Source organism: Eucyclogobius newberryi, unplaced genomic scaffold, assembly GCF_026437365.1.
Source record: "Eucyclogobius newberryi isolate DKJ021-1_F unplaced genomic scaffold, fEucNew1.0.hap1 SCAF_17, whole genome shotgun sequence".
Lineage (NCBI taxonomy): Eukaryota > Metazoa > Chordata > Actinopteri > Gobiiformes > Gobiidae > Eucyclogobius > Eucyclogobius newberryi.
The window spans coordinates 34967224-34988060 of NW_027315801.1; the positions used below are offsets into that span (position 1 = coordinate 34967224).

Here is a 20837-nt window from a genome sequence, read left to right on the forward strand (position 1 = left end):
GTGACGTAATGACGCACGCCTGACGCACGCCTCCTTCATCCTTGACTCAAAGATGGCGGTCGCTCGGTTCTCTCGAGCTCTCGCCTTGTCCCTCGCTTTATTTCACGTTTTTCCTCCGGTTAACGGCGATGACCAGGTGCCGCTCGTGCTGTGGACCAGCGGAGGGTGCGTACAGTGCTTTTACTCCCGTTAGTGTCGCCGACGTCACCGTAAACGTGCGGGAAAACGGTGTCGCGCTGGGATCATAACGGGAATAATCGCTTCTCCATCTTCCATCTTCACGCAGAAAGAACAACAACACGTTCTGCACAAATTCTCTCACATTTATTGACATTGTTCACGCGCTATAAAGATATTTACAACGCGTATTTCCCGTTTTCTGAAATGCGTGAGCGTCAAATGACAGGTGCAGCGTGAAGTACAGCCGCTGGCCGCGAGGGGGCGCGCGCTGCAGGGTGTCGTGTGTCAGATGCCCTCCCATTTTAATGTTATTTATTCATACAAAAGGCCAATAATCCAGGAGGTGTGTCGTTTCTGATGTGTCGAGTGTGTTTTGTATCGTGTTGTGTTTCTTTTTATTCAATTTAATTTATTTCTGCTGCAACGCTATAAATGTTGTTAGTGTTATTACAGTTTTATTACTGTGTTATTACATGTCAGGCTTAAAACAAGACTGAATGTGAAGTTTATTGTCTCCAGGGACTGTAGATTGAAAGTACAGGAGCTAAATCTGGTGATGATCTGTTCTGAAGATCCCGGCCCACGACAAAGACTTAAGTGTCTAAAAGAGCCAATAAAGCTTCAGTGTGTCACTTTTTAGCCCCAAAATCGACTCAAATAGAAGGTGTTTCTGTCGCACTGAAACACCTTACAGCGAATGGGCTTGCCTCTACACAAACCTGACTTGTACCTGTAATATATATACTATATAATATGGCATTAACGTGGAAATATCTCTTATTTCTTTGTTTATGTCTTTTATTTTGTGCCTTTTTTACCTCAGAAAACCTAACTAAAACTACTACTCTTTATTTCCCCAGTTATTTTTACTTCTGTAGTTCTCAATCTGAATCTGTTTAATGAAACTCTTTACAGTGAGTGAACAGGGTTAGGGGGGGTTAACCCTAACCCTTGCTCTGTGTCGTTGTTCTCTTGCAGATACAATGCGGCTCTTCTCAGACTTACTCTGTTTTTCTTGCGTGAACAGGACTTCCGCGCCCGGTCAGTCGGCTCCTCCTGCTGGACACATCGTGGAACAGCAGCAGTTGTCGTCGATCCTGGAAAAGGCCCTGAACCTGGGGCCCAAAAATGTGGTGCTCTTCCTGCAGGACAAGGTACTAAAACCTCTCCACAACAGTATTTATTATTATTATTATTATTTGTACTTATGTCCTATTTGTACTTATGAACTGTGTATCGCTCCTTCAGATGAGCATTGAAGACTTCACCGTGTACGGCGGCGCCTTTGGCAACAAGCAGGACAGTGTTTTTCCAAACCTAGAGGTAGGCGTTTCCTTCTGGAAGAGGGCGTTTCCTTCTGGAAGAGGGCGTTTCCTTCTGGAAGAGGGCGTTTCCTTCTGGAAGAGGGCGTTTCCTTCTGGAAGAGGGCGTTTCCTTCTGGAAGAGGGCGTTTCCTTCTGGAAGAGGGCGTTTCCTTCTGGAAGAGGGCGTTTCCTCCTGCAGGAGGGCGTTTCCTCCTGCGGGAGGGTGGGGCGTTTCCTCCTGCGCGTTTCCTCCTGCGGGAGGGCGGGGCGTTTCCTCCTGCGGGAGGGCGTTCCCTGATGTCACCTGATGTTCCGCTCTTGTTCTCTGGTGCGTTGCAGAATGCCCTCCGCTCTTCTTCTTCTTCTCTGGTTCTTCCGGCCGTCTCGTGGTCGTCCTCTAACGCCGTCATGGCTCAGATTCAGGATCATCTGGAGACGGCTCCTCTTTACTTGGATCCAGAGACTCTGAACCAGCTCAGACTGAACTCCTCGTCTGCGGCGCTGCTCGTCTTCAGACTTCCCTATGGAAACGGGTTTGTGCCGACGCCCACATCCTGACTCTGGTCACATGGTCTCATTCGGTTTGAGACTGATTACAATTAAGATGTAAAAACTTATATTACAGCACAGTAATAGCATGATAATAGGGTAATTATAGGGTGGTAATAGCATGATAATAGGGTGGTAATAGCATATTATAGATTACTAGATATACATGGGGGAACACTAATTTTGTAAATACTGGATTATTACACAATGGTCGTATTATAATTTGGGTTTTTCATTACATAAGATCATCTTCTGACCCTCTGCTCCTCTGACCTTCTCCTCTGACCTTCTGACCTCCTCTGACCTCCTCTGCTCCTCTGACCTTCTCTGCTGCTCTGATCTTCTCCTCTGTTCTTCTGACCTGCTCCTCTGTTCTTCTGACCTGCTCCTCTGTTCTTCTGACCTGCTCCTCTGTTCTTCTGACCTGCTCCTCTGTGTTTTCCTTCTCAGGGCTGACCTGATGTCTGCTAAAGAGATTCTCAGTGAAAACGGTCAGTAGAAGTCCTCAGAATGCTGTTCTTTTCTGTCGCTCTGTGTCGGCCGCAGAAGATGATGACCTCGTGTTTTTCAGATGAAGTGATGGGTCAGGTGATGGGCATCATGAAGACCCAGGCTGTTCCATACACGGCCATCTACACAGCCCTGAGGCCATCAAAGGTACCAGCTCCTGCCATAAAGAGCCCCCGGACCTGTTCTTCAGCCTCGTGTCCAGACAAGACCACCTGAAAGCTTCTGACCTTGTCCTCGCTCTGTCCTCGCTCTGTCCTCGCTCTGTCCTCTCTCTGTTCTCTCTCTGTTCTCTCTCTGTCCTCTCTCTGTCCTCGCTCTGTCCTCGCTCTGTCCTCGCTCTGTTCTCGCTCTGTCCTCGCTCTGTCCTCGCTCTGTTCTCTCTCTGTCCTCGCTCTGTCCTCGCTCTGTTCTCTCTCTGTCCTCTCTCTGTCCTCTCTCTGTTCTCGCTCTGTCCTCGCTCTGTCCTCGCTCTGTCCTCGCTCTGTCCTCGCTCTGTTCTCGCTCTGTCCTCGCTCTGTTCTCTCTCTGTTCTCTGCTCTCGCTCTGTCCTCGCTCTGTCCTCGCTCTGTCCTCGCTCTGTTCTCGCTCTGTCCTCGCTCTGTTCTCTGTTCTCGCTCTGTTCTCTGTCCTCGCTCTGTTCTCGCTCTGTCCTCCTCTGTCCTCGTTCTGTCCTCGCTCTGTTCTCGCTCTGTCCTCGCTCTGTTCTCGCTCTGTCCTCGCTCTGTTCTCGCTCTGTCCTCGTTCTGTCCTCGCTCTGTTCTCGCTCTGTCCTCGCTCTGTTCTCGCTCTGTTCTCGCTCTGTCCTCGCTCTGTCCTCGCTCTGTCCTCGCTCTGTTCTCGCTCTGTCCTCGCTCTGTCCTCGCTCTGTTCTCGCTCTGTCCTCGCTCTGTTCTCGCTCTGTCCTCGCTCTGTTCTCGCTCTGTCCTCGCTCTGTCCTCGCTCTGTCCTCGCTCTGTCCTCGCTCTGTTCTCGCTCTGTCCTCGTTCTGTCCTCGCTCTGTTCTCGCTCTGTCCTCGCTCTGTTCTCGCTCTGTCCTCGCTCTGTTCTCGCTCTGTCCTCGCTCTGTCCTCGCTCTGTTCTCGCTCTGTCCTCGCTCTGTTCTCGCTCTGTCCTCGCTCTGTCCTCGCTCTGTCCTCTCTCTGTCCTCTCTCTGTCCTCTCTCTGTCCTCGCTCTGTCCTCGCTCTGTCCTCTCTCTGTCCTCGCTCTGTCCTCGCTCTGTCCTCGCTCTGTTCTCGCTCTGTTCTCTCTCTGTTCTCTGCTCTCGCTCTGTCCTCGCTCTGTCCTCGCTCTGTCCTCGCTCTGTTCTCGCTCTGTCCTCGCTCTGTTCTCTGTTCTCGCTCTGTTCTCTGTTCTCGCTCTGTTCTCTGCTCTCGCTCTGTCCTCGCTCTGTCCTCGCTCTGTCCTCGCTCTGTTCTCGCTCTGTCCTCGCTCTGTCCTCGCTCTGTTCTCGCTCTGTTCTCGCTCTGTTCTCTGTTCTCGCTCTGTTCTCTGCTCTCGCTCTGTCCTCGCTCTGTTCTCGCTCTGCTCTCGCTCTGTCCTCGCTCTGTTCTCGCTCTGTCCTCGCTCTGTTCTCGCTCTGTTCTCTCTCTGTTCTCGCTCTGTCCTCGCTCTGTCCTCGCTCTGTCCTCGCTCTGTTCTCGCTCTGCTCTCGCTCTGTCCTCGCTCTGTTCTCGCTCTGTCCTCGCTCTGTTCTCGCTCTGTTCTCTCTCTGTCCTCGCTCTGTTCTCGCTCTGTCCTCGCTCTGTTCTCTCTCTGTTCTCGCTCTGTCCTCGCTCTGTTCTCTCTCTGTTCTCGCTCTGCTCTCGCTCTGCTCTCGCTCTGCTCTCGCTCTGTCCTCGCTCTGTTCTCGCTCTGTTCTCTCTCTGTTCTCTGTTCTCGCTCTGTTCTCTGCTCTCGCTCTGTTCCTCGTCACAAACTCGGCTGCAGCACGTTTAGCTTCACTCTCACTAAAGTCCTCTCCCCTCCGAGCCTCAGAAACACTCCGTTCTGAATCTTCTTCTGTTTTTAACTCCATAAATCATCTCCAGACTCGTTCTGTCTCATCACCATCAGGACAACTGTGAGCTGAGACCAGGACGTGAGAAGCAGCTTATATTCAACTGTGTGTAATTCCCTCTGCAGCCAGTAGATGGATGTGGGTAAAGTGACATGAGCTGCCAAAGTAAATCCATGTTTAAAGCCAATAACAAACAAATAATGCGAAATATTTGTCCTTTAAACAAATCCAAAGGCCACTGAGGCTTTTACTCTGCAAATTAAACAAACGTCCAAACCAAAAGATGCATTTGAACTCTTAACTAATGCTACCTTGATGCTAGCGCCCCCTGTCGGCAACACCGATTTTGACTCGACTTGTGCGCGAAATGAACATAATCCGCCAGGAAACGTGTCAAAAGAGCGACAAAGTTGTGTTTCTCATCCCTACATTTGTGATGTTTTTTAACGTGTGTTGTTGTGTTGTCCTGCAGGGGGCGTCGGCCGCGTCCTGGGAGGCCGGAGTGGGCGGAGCTCGCTCTCTGCTTCAGGCCAGAGACAAATACAGAGAGAGAGACCGAGAGAGGCAGCGCAAAGTGAAGGAGCGACCAGGAGTCTACGCTCCCGTCGAGGTCAAGGTGCGTCTGTGGGAAGAGCTGATCCTGGACCTGGTTTAGACATAGTTTAGTCCTAGTTTATGTCCTTGTTTAGCCCTAGTTAAGCCCTAGTTTAGTCCTGGATTAGACCTAGTTTAGTCCTAGATTAGACCTAGTTTAGTCCTAGATTAGACCTGCTTTAGACCTGCTTTAGTTCCTTCTTGCACTGATGTGAGTCCTGGTTAAGTTCCTGGTTCTTTGGTTTGAAAGTTCCCCACATCAGGAGGAACGTGTTGGTCATTGGACAGTTTTAGGGTCTAAGTCCTTCTTCATCTCCTTCTCCTTCATCTCCTTCTTCTAACCCTTCTCCTTCATCTCCTTCATGACCTCCTTCTCCTTCTTCTAACCCTTCTCCTTCATCTTCTCCCCTTCTTCTAACCCTTCTCCTTCATGACCTCCTTCTTCTAACCCTTCTCCTTCATCTCCTTCATGACCTCCTTCTTCTAACCCTTCTCCTTCATCTCCTTCATGACCTCCTTCTTCTAACCCTTCTCCTTCATCTCCTTCATGACCTCCTTCTTCTAACCCTTCTCCTTCATCTCCTTCATGACCTCCTTCTCCTTCTTCTAACCCTTCTCCTTCATCTTCTCCCCTTCTTCTAACCCTTCTCCTTCATGACCTCCTTCTTCTAACCCTTCTCCTTCATGACCTCCTTCTCCTTCTAACCCTTCTCCTTCATCTCCTTCATGACCTCCTTCTCCTTCTTCTAACCCTTCTCCTTCATCTTCTCCTTCTTCTAACCCTTCTCCTTCATGACCTCCTTCTCCTTCTAACCCTTCTCCTTCATCTCCTTCATGACCTCCTTCGCCTTCTTCTAACCCATGTTCCTCCTCGCCTCCAGGAGGGCGAGGACACGTGCATCCTGCTCTGGGCGAGGTCCCTGTCGGTCAGTATCCTGCGCGGCGGGCGCTGGGAGGACCACGACCTGACTCCGTCCACGTTCGGAGAGGGAGTGAGTCCCCGAGTGCACGGCTCCAGCTGCGACCGCACCCGGGCCAGGTACTCGCCGCAGTAGCAGAGTGGTTAGCGCGAGGGGCCACGAGGAGCCTTGAGGGTTCTGAGGGTTCAGAGGGTTCAGAGGGTTCAGAGGGTTCTGAGGGTTCAGAGGGTTCAGAGGGTTCAGAGGGTTCAGAGGGTTCAGAGGGTTCAGAGGGTTCGGAGGGTTCGGAGGGTTCGGAGGGATCGGAGGGATCGGAGGGATCAGAGGGATCGGAGGGATCAGAGGGATCAGAGGGATCAGAGGGATCAGAGGGATCAGAGGGTTCAGAGGGATCAGAGGGCTCAGAGGGCTCAGAGGGCTCAGAGGGCTCAGAGGGTTCAGAAGGTTCAGAGGGATCAGAGGGTTCAGAGGGCTCAGAAGGTTCAGAGGGCTCAGAAGGTTCAGAGGGTTCAGAAGGTTCAGAGGGCTCAGAAGGTTCAGAGGGTTCAGAGGGTTCAGAGGGTTCAGAGGGCTCAGAAGGTTCAGAGGGCTCAGAGGGCTCAGAGGGTTCAGAGGGCTCAGAAGGTTCAGAGGGTTCAGAAGGTTCAGAGGGTTCAGAGGGTTCAGAAGGTTCAGAGGGCTCAGAAGGTTCAGAGGGTTCAGAAGGTTCAGAGGGCTCAGAGGGTTCAGAAGGTTCAGAGGGTTCAGAGGGTTCAGAGGGTTCAGAGGGTTCAGAGGGTTCAGAGGGCTCAGAGGGCTCAGAAGGTTCAGAGGGCTCAGAGGGATCAGAGGGTTCAGAAGGTTCAGAGGGTTCAGAGGGATCAGAGGGATCAGAGGGTTCAGAGGGTTCAGAGGGTTCAGAGGGATCAGAGGGATCAGAGGGTTCAGAGGGTTCAGAGGGTTCAGAGGGATCAGAGGGTTCAGAGGGTTCAGAGGGTTCAGAAGGTTCAGAGGGTTCAGAGGGTTCAGAGGGTTCAGAGGGTTCAGAGGGATTAGAGGGTTCAGAGGGTTCAGAGGGTTCAGAGGGTTCAGAGGGTTCAGAGGGTTCAGAAGGTTCAGAAGGTTCAGAGGGTTCAGAGGGTTCAGAAGGTTCAGAGGGTTCAGAGGGTTCAGAGGGTTCAGAGGGTTCAGAGGGTTCAGAAGGTTCAGAAGGTTCAGAGGGTTCAGAGGGTTCAGAGGGTTCAGAAGGTTCAGAAGGTTCAGAGGGTTCAGAAGGTTCAGAAGGTTCAGAGGGTTCAGAGGGTTCAGAGGGTTCAGAAGGTTCAGAAGGTTCAGAGGGTTCACTAACGTGAATGAGCCTCAATAAAAGGAATAAAGCTCAGAAGAATGATGGTTTTGTAGCTACATAATTCAGTCAGAGTTAGAAGTTACCGTATTTTCTGAAGTATAAGTCGCACCACCAAAAAAAGTCGCTCTGGAGTATAAGTCGCATCTTTTGGGGAAATGTATTTAATAAAATCCAAGACCAAGAACAGACATTTCATCTGTAAATGCAGTTTATAATAATAACAGATGAGAGAACATGGTGAACAGGTGTACGTATGCTAACGCTAACACCTTCAGCTACATGACGCATGCTAACGCTAACACCTTCAGCTACATGACGTATGCTAACGCTAACACCTTCAGCTACATGACGTATGCTAACGCTAACACTTTCAACTACATGACGTATGCTAACACCAACACCTTCAGCTACATGACGTATGCTAACGCTAACACCTTCAGCTACATGACGTATGCTAACGCTAACACCTTCAGCTACACGACGTATGCTAATGCTAACACCTTCAGCTACACGACGTATGCTAACGCTAACACCTTCAGCTACACGACGTATGCTAACGCTAACACCTTCAGCTACACAACGTATGCTAACGCTAACACCTTCAGCTACACAACGTATGCTAACGCTAACACCTTCAGCTACATGAGGCACAGACAGAACTGTGGTAAGTGTCTGGTATGTTAACGTAACATATGAACAGTTATTCAGATAACTATAGCATAAAGAACATGCTAACAAGTTTAGCAAAGCATCAGTTTTACCCCAAATCACTAAATCCATTGAATTCTTCTTCCTCTGTGTCACTTCTAAACAACTCCACAAACTCTGGAGGAAGTGCAGATTCTTCTTCTGCGTCGCTCAGAGCCTAGAGCGCTCTCTTGTGGTTGTCAGTGTGAAAATAACGAATAATATCACATATAAGTCGCTCTTGAGTATAAGTCGGCCAAAACTATGAAAAAAGGTGCAACTTATAGTCCAGAAAATACGGTAATAATCTGGAATCATTCTTAATAAGCTCTTTGTTGTGTGTATTTCTCAGGCTGGTTCTGAACTATGAAAACGTCCTGGGTCATCGCAGCTTCAAGTTAATGTAAGTCTTGCGTCTGTCGCCGTGAGTAAATCCCCCGACGATGAAACGAGCGCGCGATGAAGCGCGCGCGATGAAGCGCGCGCGATGAAGCGCGCGCGATGAAGCGCGCGCGATGAAGCGAGCGCGTGATGAAGCGAGCGCGTGATGAGACGGCCGTGTGTTTGTGCAGTTTCGGGATGAGCCAGCGTCACTACAAGGTCTCGGCGCGGCGCTGGTTCACGCTGGACTCGGTGGAGCTGGAGTACGACGGGACCAAAGCCACGTTCAACGGCTCGCGCAGCATCTACGCTCCGGCCGAGTACTCGTACCGCTGCGAGTCGGTCACCAACTTCCGCTGGCCCCAGCTCGTGCCGCACTCCGCCAAGAACCCGGCCAACCAGTGGAGGGTCTCGTTCCAGGACTTCCAGGTAAGCCCGGGTGTGGGTGTGGTTTGGTGTGAGGCGTGGACCAATAAGCTGGTGTTCTTGTCCTTCTCTCGCTCAGATCCAGGGTTTTAACGTGTCACGGGCGCAGTTCTCTTACGCCAGTGACTGCGCCGGGTTCTTCTCTCCCGGGATCTGGATGGGCCTGATGACCAGCCTCCTCATGGTCCTCGTGCTGACCTACGGCCTGCACATGATCCTGCAGCTGAGGACCATGGACCGCTTCGACGACCCCAAAGGCCCGGCCATCTCTGTGCCCCTGACCGAGTGAAGACCCTCCATCTCTGTGCCCCTGACCGAGTGAAGACCCTCCATCTCTGTGCCCCTGACCGAGTGAAGACCCTCCATCTCTGTGCCCCTGACCGAGTGAAGACCCTCCATCTCTGTGCCCCTGACCGAGTGAAGACCCTCCATCTCTGTCCCCCAGACCGAGTGAAGACCCTCCATCTCTGTCCCCCAGACCGAGTGAAGACCCTCCATCTCTGTGCCCCTGACCGAGTGAAGACCCTCCATCTCTGTCCCCCTGACCGAGTGAAGTTTTCTCCTGGTGTGTCCTGATCATGGACTGTAGATTGACGTGGACAAAGCGACTGAAGCCACTCACGGCTAGCGGCTTTAGCGGTTTTAGCGGCTAATGTGGCGTTTAAGGTCCATATTTGGAAATCCGAGTGCGTTCGATCCATAGCGTCCACGGAGCCAATCAGGAGCCAGCTTGTTCTCTGAAAACCCGTGGCAACGAGCCGCGCCAACCGTCAATCAAATCTGTCGCTAAAGCTACTTGGAGCGCGGCAGCTAACGGCTTAGCTACGTCCACTTAGAAGTACAGTCCATGCTCACAACACACACACAACACAAACGCACAAACACACACACAACACAAACGCACAAACACACACACACAACACACACACAAACACACACAACACACATTTTAAGTTCCACAGTCAAACGAACGTGAAAGTGCTTCAGACGCAGCTGGAAGATGGTTCTGCCCCGTCACAAGAGTCCAGAGAGAGGTCAATTCAACGGCGTAGGGTTTATACCAAAAGGGTCAAAGGTCAAAACGTAAATAAATGTCTTTTCCATACAAATAATAACTTAAAATGACGTTTGAAAAAGTTTCCAAACACTAAAGCCTAATTTAGGAACTTCCTTCGATCTCTTTCCAAACTTCACGTTAGCCGTTAGCATAGCGTTAGCATTACATTCCATATTTATGTTCTTACACAAAAGGGATCAAATGTACATACAAGGGACAGACGATTTATGAACGATGAGAAATGCTATTTATTGGTGCAGTTAAAGGTGTGTTTACAGTTGTATTTATGTTTCTGTGAAGAGTAAGTTATTTGTGTCGTTTTCCTCGTGTGAAGACGTCAAATGTTCCACAATGTCCTGAATTTAGACTTGATTCTTGTGTCGAGAAGATGAAACCCACGAAAGTCAAATGTGTGAAACGAGACTTTTATTTCCATGTTTTTGTGTGAAACTGGCCACGCCCTGATGACTGTGTGCTGTTGAAGTGAACCCATTAAATATGAACGTGAATGAATATTTGTTTGTTATGATTTGTTTACAATTGCACTTTTTATTTTAAAGAAAGATGAACGGAACTGCTTCTCTAAACACTGAAAAGAACATTTTTTATTTCCGTTTAAGCCGTTTGAACCACATCTGATCCTGACATAAGCAAGAAATGATTAACCGAAAGTGAAATATTTACTTTTATTATTATTATTTCCTTGATTCAAACTCAAAAGCCCTGTGCGTAACCTTCTGGAGGAGTAAAGTCACAGGCTCAAGGGAAATAGAATGTTCTCTCTCACTCTCACCTCTGCATCCACAGCACACAATCCACTCACACTCACAACTCTACATTTACATTGTTATTATAGATAATTGCTCCAAAAAAGGGCTTAAAAAGTTCCCGTTTTCCTCTTCTTTCCTGTTGCGGTCGACGAGTCTCAGAGTAACACCCAGAGGAGCGCCCTCTTCTGGTGAAAATCACATTTATCTGACAACAGTTGAACGTAAACAACAGGAGGTAGAACAATCCGTAAGTTTTCAAATATGGTGTGCCACAAGGGTTAGTACTCGGACTCATGTTGTTTGTGCCCTACAGTGTACAGTTTTACACAGAATAAAACACTATCAAGGCTTTTATACATTTTATTTTTTATTTAATCATTATTTACCCAGAACCATTGAGATTTAAACACAACATACAACATTAAATGATCATTTGTTGTTTACAGACCTTGAAATGTGCAGCATTTGTGAACATTCAAATTCCCTTCACACTTAAATTATGATTAATATTACAGCTCTATAATAAAACTGAGGTACAAAGTAAATGTAAAATATTTTCCGTGACATAAATGGTAAATGGAATTCTTTAAAATTTTAAATATTTTTGAAGCTTTTGATGAATTGATCAAAACATAATAAAAAAGATAGAAGAAAAAATAACTGTGACAAAAGTAAAACATTGAATTCTTAAAAGCAAAAACGTACAAGAATAAAACCTTCATCATTTAAATGTCATTAGACAGAAAGTGGCAAGAAAAACAGATCTGTGAAACTTTACTTTAGAATGGCCAAAGGAGCAGAGATATTGTTAAAGCCATTTTAAACATCGTGAAGAAATTACAAAGGCAAAATTATGAAAAGAAAATATAAACTTTAGGACTGATGCGGCTGAAGTGAAAAGCATTATTTCGTCGTCTGTGAAAGATCTTAATTTTGGATGAAATTGAAGGGATCTGAAAAAGAAGAAGAGCATTTGACACACTGCACTGACCCTGGGAGGGCATCTGAGCCACAGCGGGATAGTGGATGTGACTTACACTGGCAGACGTAGGCCACCTCCAGGTACTTGTAGGTCCCTCCACACGAGTCCCCAAACTCTGAGTTACTGGCTCTGATGACACAGCTGTTTTTACCATTGCAGCTGGAAAACAAACATCATTTACTGCAACGGCTGAAGAACAAATATGAATGGATTGTTTATATGTTTGTACAAAGGACCATGTGGACCATGTGGACCATGTAGACCATGTGGACCATGTAGACCATGTAGACCATGTGGACCATGTGGACCATGTAGACCATGTGGACCATGTAGACCATGTGGACCATGTGGACCATGTGGACCATGTAGACCATGTGGACCATGTAGACCATGTGGACCATGTGGACCATGTTTCACTGGACGGTCCAGTGGAACATGGTCCACATGGTCCAGTGTCCTTTGCACACATGTAAACTGCAGAAGAAACAGGAATGAACTGCACAAGTGATCACTCCAGTTTAGATGATTTTGAGCTTCAGTTCTTAGACTGTTAAAGTACGAGAAAAGCTGTTTAATGGATCCAAAATGGCGCCGAGCGCCCCAGTATCTGAATTGAGTATGGAGTTTGTTACTCTGATGTTTGTTACTCTGATGTTTGTTACTCTGGAGTTTGTTACTCTGGAGTTTGTTACTCTGGAGTTTGTTACTCTGGAGTTTGTTATTCTAGAGTTTGTTACTCTGGAGTTTGTTACTCTGGAGTTTGTTACTCTGGAGTTTGTTACTCTAGAGTTTGTTACTCTAGAGTTTGTTACTCTGGAGTTTGTTACTATGATGTTTGTTACTCTGGAGTTTGTTACTCTATAGTTTGTTACTCTGATGTTTGTTACTCTGGAGTTTGTTACTCTGATGTTTGTTACTCTGGAGTTTGTTACTCTGATGTTTGTTACTCTGGAGTTTGTTACTCTGGAGTTTGTTACTCTGGAGTTTGTTACTCTGGAGTTTGTTATTCTAGAGTTTGTTACTCTGGAGTTTGTTACTCTGGAGTTTGTTACTCTAGAGTTTGTTACTCTAGAGTTTGTTACTCTGGAGTTTGTTACTATGATGTTTGTTACTCTGGAGTTTGTTACTCTGGAGTTTGTTACTCTAGAGTTTGTTACTCTGGAGTTTGTGACTCTGGAGTTTGTTACTCTGATGTTTTTAACTCTGATGTTTGTTACTCTGGAGTTTGTTACTATGATGTTTGTTACTCTGGAGTTTGTTACTCTAGAGTTTGTTACTCTGGAGTTTGTTACTCTGATGTTTGTTACTTTGGAGTTTGTTACTCTGGAGTTTGTTACTCTGATGTTTGTTACTCTGGAGTTTGTTACTCTGGAGTTTGTTACTCTAGAGTTTGTTACTCTAGAGTTTGTTACTCTGGAGTTTGTTACTATGATGTTTGTTACTCTGAAGTTTGTTACTCTGGAGTTTGTTACTCTAGAGTTTGTTACTCTGGAGTTTGTTACTCTGATGTTTGTTACTCTGATGTTTGTTACTTTGGAGTTTGTTACTCTGTAGTTTGTTACTCTGGAGTTTGTTACTCTGGAGTTTGTTACTATGATGTTTGTTACTCTGGAGTTTGTTACTCTGGAGTTTGTTACTATGATGTTTGTTACTCTGGAGTTTGTTACTCTGGAGTTTGTTACTCTAGAGTTTGTTACTCTGGAGTTTGTTACTCTGATGTTTGTTACTATGATGTTTGTTACTCTGGAGTTTGTTACTCTAGAGTTTGTTACTCTAGAGTTTGTTACTCTGGAGTTTGTTACTATGATGTTTGTTACTCTGGAGTTTGTTACTCTAGAGTTTGTTACTCTGGAGTTTGTTACTATGATGTTTGTTACTCTGGAGTTTGTTACTCTGGAGTTTGTTACTCTAGAGTTTGTTACTCTGGAGTTTGTTACTCTGGAGTTTGTTACTCTAGAGTTTGTTACTCTGGAGTTTGTTACTCTGGAGTTTGTTACTCTGGAGTTTGTTACTCTGATGTTTGTTACTCTGGAGTTTGTTACTCTGATGTTTGTTACTCTGGAGTTTGTTACTATGATGTTTGTTACTCTGGAGTTTGTTACTCTAGAGTTTGTTACTCTGGAGTTTGTTACTCTAGAGTTTGTTACTCTGGAGTTTGTTACTATGATGTTTGTTACTCTGGAGTTTGTTACTCTGGAGTTTGTTACTCTAGAGTTTGTTACTCTGGAGTTTGTTACTATGATGTTTGTTACTCTGGAGTTTGTTACTCTGGAGTTTGTTACTCTAGAGTTTGTTACTCTGGAGTTTGTTACTATGATGTTTGTTACTCTGGAGTTTGTTACTCTAGAGTTTGTTACTCTGGAGTTTGTTACTATGATGTTTGTTACTCTGGAGTTTGTTACTCTGGAGTTTGTTACTCTAGAGTTTGTTACTCTGGAGTTTGTTACTCTGGAGTTTGTTACTCTGGAGTTTGTTACTCTAGAGTTTGTTACTCTGGAGTTTGTTACTCTGGAGTTTGTTACTCTGGAGTTTGTTACTCTGATGTTTGTTACTCTGGAGTTTGTTACTCTGATGTTTGTTACTCTGGAGTTTGTTACTATGATGTTTGTTACTCTGGAGTTTGTTACTCTAGAGTTTGTTACTCTGGAGTTTGTTACTCTAGAGTTTGTTACTCTGGAGTTTGTTACTATGATGTTTGTTACTCTGGAGTTTGTTACTCTGGAGTTTGTTACTCTAGAGTTTGTTACTCTGGAGTTTGTTACTATGATGTTTGTTACTCTGGAGTTTGTTACTCTGATGTTTGTTACTCTGGAGTTTGTTACTCTGATGTTTTTTACTCTGGTGTTTGTTACTCTGGAGTTTGTTACCCTGATGTTTGTTACTCTGGAGTTTGTTACTATGATGTTTGTTACTCTGGAGTTTGTTACTCTAGAGTTTGTTACTCTGGAGTTTGTTACTCTGATGTTTGTTACTTTGGAGTTTGTTACTCTGGAGTTTGTTACTCTGATGTTTGTTACTCTGGAGTTTGTTACTCTGGAGTTTGTTACTCTAGAGTTTGTTACTCTAGAGTTTGTTACTCTGGAGTTTGTTACTATGATGTTTGTTACTCTGAAGTTTGTTACTCTGGAGTTTGTTACTCTAGAGTTTGTTACTCTGGAGTTTGTTACTCTGATGTTTGTTACTCTGATGTTTGTTACTTTGGAGTTTGTTACTCTGGAGTTTGTTACTATGATGTTTGTTACTCTGGAGTTTGTTACTCTGGAGTTTGTTACTATGATGTTTGTTACTCTGGAGTTTGTTACTCTGGAGTTTGTTACTCTGGAGTTTGTTACTCTAGAGTTTGTTACTCTGGAGTTTGTTACTCTGATGTTTGTTACTATGATGTTTGTTACTCTGGAGTTTGTTACTCTAGAGTTTGTTACTCTGATGTTTGTTACTCTGGAGTTTGTTACTCTGGAGTTTGTTACTCTGGAGTTTGTTACTCTGGAGTTTGTTATTCTAGAGTTTGTTACTCTGGAGTTTGTTACTCTGGAGTTTGTTACTCTGGAGTTTGTTACTCTAGAGTTTGTTACTCTAGAGTTTGTTACTCTGGAGTTTGTTACTATGATGTTTGTTACTCTGGAGTTTGTTACTCTATAGTTTGTTACTCTGATGTTTGTTACTCTGGAGTTTGTTACTCTGATGTTTGTTACTCTGGAGTTTGTTACTCTGATGTTTGTTACTCTGGAGTTTGTTACTCTGGAGTTTGTTACTCTGGAGTTTGTTACTCTGGAGTTTGTTATTCTAGAGTTTGTTACTCTGGAGTTTGTTACTCTGGAGTTTGTTACTCTAGAGTTTGTTACTCTAGAGTTTGTTACTCTGGAGTTTGTTACTATGATGTTTGTTACTCTGGAGTTTGTTACTCTGGAGTTTGTTACTCTAGAGTTTGTTACTCTGGAGTTTGTGACTCTGGAGTTTGTTACTCTGATGTTTTTAACTCTGATGTTTGTTACTCTGGAGTTTGTTACTATGATGTTTGTTACTCTGGAGTTTGTTACTCTAGAGTTTGTTACTCTGGAGTTTGTTACTCTGATGTTTGTTACTTTGGAGTTTGTTACTCTGGAGTTTGTTACTCTGATGTTTGTTACTCTGGAGTTTGTTACTCTGGAGTTTGTTACTCTAGAGTTTGTTACTCTAGAGTTTGTTACTCTGGAGTTTGTTACTATGATGTTTGTTACTCTGAAGTTTGTTACTCTGGAGTTTGTTACTCTAGAGTTTGTTACTCTGGAGTTTGTTACTCTGATGTTTGTTACTCTGATGTTTGTTACTTTGGAGTTTGTTACTCTGTAGTTTGTTACTCTGGAGTTTGTTACTCTGGAGTTTGTTACTATGATGTTTGTTACTCTGGAGTTTGTTACTCTGGAGTTTGTTACTATGATGTTTGTTACTCTGGAGTTTGTTACTCTGGAGTTTGTTACTCTAGAGTTTGTTACTCTGGAGTTTGTTACTCTGATGTTTGTTACTATGATGTTTGTTACTCTGGAGTTTGTTACTCTAGAGTTTGTTACTCTAGAGTTTGTTACTCTGGAGTTTGTTACTATGATGTTTGTTACTCTGGAGTTTGTTACTCTAGAGTTTGTTACTCTGGAGTTTGTTACTATGATGTTTGTTACTCTGGAGTTTGTTACTCTGGAGTTTGTTACTCTAGAGTTTGTTACTCTGGAGTTTGTTACTCTGGAGTTTGTTACTCTGGAGTTTGTTACTCTAGAGTTTGTTACTCTGGAGTTTGTTACTCTGGAGTTTGTTACTCTGGAGTTTGTTACTCTGATGTTTGTTACTCTGGAGTTTGTTACTCTGATGTTTGTTACTCTGGAGTTTGTTACTATGATGTTTGTTACTCTGGAGTTTGTTACTCTAGAGTTTGTTACTCTGGAGTTTGTTACTCTAGAGTTTGTTACTCTGGAGTTTGTTACTATGATGTTTGTTACTCTGGAGTTTGTTACTCTGGAGTTTGTTACTCTAGAGTTTGTTACTCTGGAGTTTGTTACTATGATGTTTGTTACTCTGGAGTTTGTTACTCTGGAGTTTGTTACTCTAGAGTTTGTTACTCTGGAGTTTGCTACTCTGGAGTTTGTTACTCTGGAGTTTGTTACTCTGGTGTTTGTTACTCTGATGTTTGTTACTCTGGAGTTTGTTACTCTGATGTTTTTTACTCTGGTGTTTGTTACTCTGGAGTTTGTTACCCTGATGTTTGTTACTCTGGAGTTTGTTACTATGATGTTTGTTACTCTGGAGTTTGTTACTCTAGAGTTTGTTACTCTGGAGTTTGTTACTCTGATGTTTGTTACTTTGGAGTTTGTTACTCTGGAGTTTGTTACTCTGATGTTTGTTACTCTGGAGTTTGTTACTCTGGAGTTTGTTACTCTAGAGTTTGTTACTCTAGAGTTTGTTACTCTGGAGTTTGTTACTATGATGTTTGTTACTCTGAAGTTTGTTACTCTGGAGTTTGTTACTCTAGAGTTTGTTACTCTGGAGTTTGTTACTCTGATGTTTGTTACTCTGATGTTTGTTACTTTGGAGTTTGTTACTCTGGAGTTTGTTACTATGATGTTTGTTACTCTGGAGTTTGTTACTCTGGAGTTTGTTACTATGATGTTTGTTACTCTGGAGTTTGTTACTCTGGAGTTTGTTACTCTGGAGTTTGTTACTCTAGAGTTTGTTACTCTGGAGTTTGTTACTCTGATGTTTGTTACTATGATGTTTGTTACTCTGGAGTTTGTTACTCTAGAGTTTGTTACTCTAGAGTTTGTTACTCTGGAGTTTGTTACTATGATGTTTGTTACTCTGGAGTTTGTTACTCTGGAGTTTGTTACTCTAGAGTTTGTTACTCTGGAGTTTGTTACTCTGGAGTTTGTTACTCTGGAGTTTGTTACTCTGATGTTTGTTACTCTGGAGTTTGTTACTCTGATGTTTGTTACTCTGGAGTTTGTTACTATGATGTTTGTTACTCTGGAGTTTGTTACTCTAGAGTTTGTTACTCTGGAGTTTGTTACTCTAGAGTTTGTTACTCTGGAGTTTGTTACTCTGATGTTTGTTACTCTGGAGTTTGTTACTCTGGAGTTTGTTACTCTAGAGTTTGTAACTCTGGAGTTTGTTACTATGATGTTTGTTACTCTGGAGTTTGTTACTCTGGAGTTTGTTACTCTAGAGTTTGTTACTCTGGAGTTTGCTACTCTGGAGTTTGTTACTCTGGAGTTTGTTACTCTGGTGTTTGTTACTCTGGAGTTTGTTACTCTGATGTTTGTTACTCTGGAGTTTGTTACTCTGATGTTTTTTACTTTGGTGTTTGTTACTCTGGAGTTTGTTACCCTGATGTTTTTACTCTGATGTTTGTTACTCTGGAGTTTGTTACTCCGGTGTTTGTTACTCTGGTGTTTGTTACTCCGATGTTTGTTACTCTGATGTTTGTTACTCTGGTGTTTGCTACTCCGGTGTTTGTTACTCTGGTGTTTGCTACTCCGGTGTTTGTTACTCCGGTGTTTGTTACTCTGGAGTTTGTTACTCTGATGTTTGTTACTCTGGAGTTTGTTACTCTGGAGTTTGTTACTCTGATGTTTGTTACTCTGGAGTTTGTTACTCTGATGTTTGTTACTCTGGAGTTTGTTACTCTGATGTTCGTTACTCTGATGTTTGTTACTCTGATGTTTGTTACTCTGGTGTTTGTTACTCTGATGTTTGTTACTCTGGAGTTTGTTACTCTGGAGTTTGTTACTCTGATGTTTGTTACTCTAGAGTTTGTTACTCTGGAGTTTGTTACTCTAGAGTTTGTTACTCTAGAGTTTGTTACTCTGGAGTTTGTTACTATGATGTTTGTTACTCTGGAGTTTGTTACTCTGGAGTTTGTTACCCTGGAGTTTGTTACTCTGATGTTTGTTACTCTGGAGTTTGTTACTCTGGAGTTTGTTACTCTAGAGTTTGTTATTCTGGAGTTTGTTACTCTGATGTTTGTTACTCTGGAGTTTGTTACTCTGATGTTTGTTACTCTGATGTTTGTTACTTTGGAGTTTGTTACTCTGGAGTTTGTTACTCTGGAGTTTGTTACTCTGATGTTTGTTACTCTGGAGTTTGTTACTCTGGAGTTTGTTACTCCGGTGTTTGTTACTCTGGTGTTTGTTACTCTGATGTTTGTTACTCTGGTGTTTGCTACTCCGGTGTTTGTTACTCCGGTGTTTGTTACTCTGGAGTTTGTTACTCTGGAGTTTGTTACTCTGGAGTTTGTTACTCTGATGTTTGTTACTCTGATGTTTGTTACTCTGATGTTTGTTACTCTGGTGTTTGTTACTCTGGAGTTTGTTACTCTGGAGTTTGTTACTCTGATGTTTGTTACTCTGATGTTTGTTACTCTGATGTTTGTTACTCTGGAGTTTGTTACTCTGATGTTTGTTACTCCGGTGTTTGTTACTCTGGAGTTTGTTACTCTGGTGTTTGTTACTCTGATGTTTGTTACTCTGATGTTTGTTACTCTGGTGTTTGTTACTCTGATGTTTGTTACTCTGATGTTTGTTACTCTGGTGTTTGTTACTCTGGTGTTTGTTACTCTGGAGTTTGTTACCCTGGTGTTTGTTACTCTGATGTTTGTTACTCTGATGTTTGTTACTTTGGAGTTTGTTACTCTGATGTTTGTTACTCTGGTGTTTGTTACTCTGGTGTTTGTTACTCTGGTGTTTGTTACTCTGGTGTTTGTTACTCTGATGTTTGTTACTCTGGTGTTTGTTACTCTGGTGTTTGTTACTCTGGTGTTTGTTACTCTGGTGTTTGTTACTCTGATGTTTGTTAATCTGGAGTTTGTTACTCTGATGTTTGTTACTCTGATGTTTGTTACTTTGATGTTTGTTACTCTGGAGTTTGTTACTCTGGTGTTTGTTACTCTGGAGTTTGTTACTCTGATGTTTGTTACTCTGATGTTTGTTACTCTGATGTTTGTTACTCTGGAGTTTGTTACTCTGGAGTTTGTTACTCTGATGTTTGTTACTCTGATGTTTGTTACTCTGGAGTTTGTTACTCTGATGTTTGTTACTCTGATGTTTGTTACTCTGGAGTTTGTTACTCTGGAGTTTGTTACTCTGGAGTTTGTTACTCTGATGTTTGTTACTCTGGAGTTTGTTACTCTGATGTTTGTTACTCTGGAGTTTGTTACTCTGGTGTTTGTTACTCTGGTGTTTGTTACTCTGGAGTTTGTTACTCTGGTGTTTGTTACTCTGGTGTTTGTTACTCTGGTGTTTGTTACTCTGGTGTTTGTTACTCTGATGTTTGTTACTCTGGAGTTTGTTACTCTGATGTTTGTTACTCTGGAGTTTGTTACTCTGGAGTTTGTTACTCTAGAGTTTGTTACTCTGGAGTTTGTTACTATGATGTTTTTTACTCTGGAGTTTGTTACTCTGGAGTTTGTTACTCTAGAGTTTGTTACTCTGGAGTTTGTTACTATGATGTTTGTTACTCTGGAGTTTGTTACTCTGGAGTTTGTTACTCTAGAGTTTGTTACTCTGTAGTTTGTTACTCTGGAGTTTGTTACTCTGATGTTTGTTACTCTGATGTTTGTTACTCTGGAGTTTGTTACTCTAGAGTTTGTTACTCTAGAGTTTGTTACTCTGGAGTTTGTTACTATGATGTTTGTTACTCTGGAGTTTGTTACTCTGGAGTTTGTTACTCCGGTGTTTGTTACTCTGGTGTTTGTTACTCTGGTGTTTGCTACTCCGGTGTTTGTTACTCTGGAGTTTGTTACTCTGATGTTTGTTACTCTGGAGTTTGTTACTCTGGAGTTTGTTACTCTGATGTTTGTTACTCTGGAGTTTGTTACTCTGATGTTTGTTACTCTGGAGTTTGTTACTCTGGAGTTTGTTACTCTGGAGTTTGTTACTCTGATGTTTGTTACTCTGGAGTTTGTTACTCTGATGTTTGTTACTCTGGAGTTTGTTACTCTGGAGTTTGTTACTCTGGAGTTTGTTACTCTGATGTTTGTTACTTTGGAGTTTGTTACTCTGATGTTTGTTACTCTGGAGTTTGTTACTCTGATGTTTGTTACTCTGATGTTTGTTACTCTGGAGTTTGTTACTCTGGAGTTTGTTACTCTCGTGTTTGTTACTCTCGAGTTTGTTACTCTGATGTTTGTTACTC

The 20837-nt window shown here is 43.7% G+C and overlaps 2 protein-coding genes across 2 annotated transcripts in view; one reads left to right on the top strand and one right to left on the bottom strand.

The window, feature by feature from the left end:
• Positions 1–14: 14 nt before the first annotated feature.
• On the top strand, positions 15–9165 carry atp6ap1a (ATPase H+ transporting accessory protein 1a). Its single transcript, XM_072450200.1, has 11 exons — positions 15–165; positions 1208–1334; positions 1429–1503; positions 1824–2017; positions 2484–2524; positions 2605–2690; positions 5013–5156; positions 6016–6173; positions 8421–8471; positions 8641–8878; positions 8955–9165. Exons 1-11 carry the CDS (start codon positions 53–55, stop codon positions 9162–9164), a joined length of 1437 nt encoding a protein of 478 aa, XP_072306301.1. The 5' UTR covers positions 15–52; the 3' UTR covers position 9165.
• A 2084-nt stretch (positions 9166–11249) lies between these two features.
• LOC140363627 (rhamnose-binding lectin-like) overlaps positions 11250–20837 on the bottom strand; it is a 40952-nt gene continuing 31364 nt past the window's right edge. Inside the window, exons 16-17 of the mRNA XM_072450257.1 lie at positions 11740–11843; positions 11250–11655 (exon numbers count right to left, since the gene is read on the bottom strand). Coding sequence (XP_072306358.1) covers positions 11630–11655; positions 11740–11843 — 130 coding nt within the window. The 3' untranslated portion in view covers positions 11250–11629. The remainder of the gene's footprint in view (positions 11656–11739; positions 11844–20837) is intronic.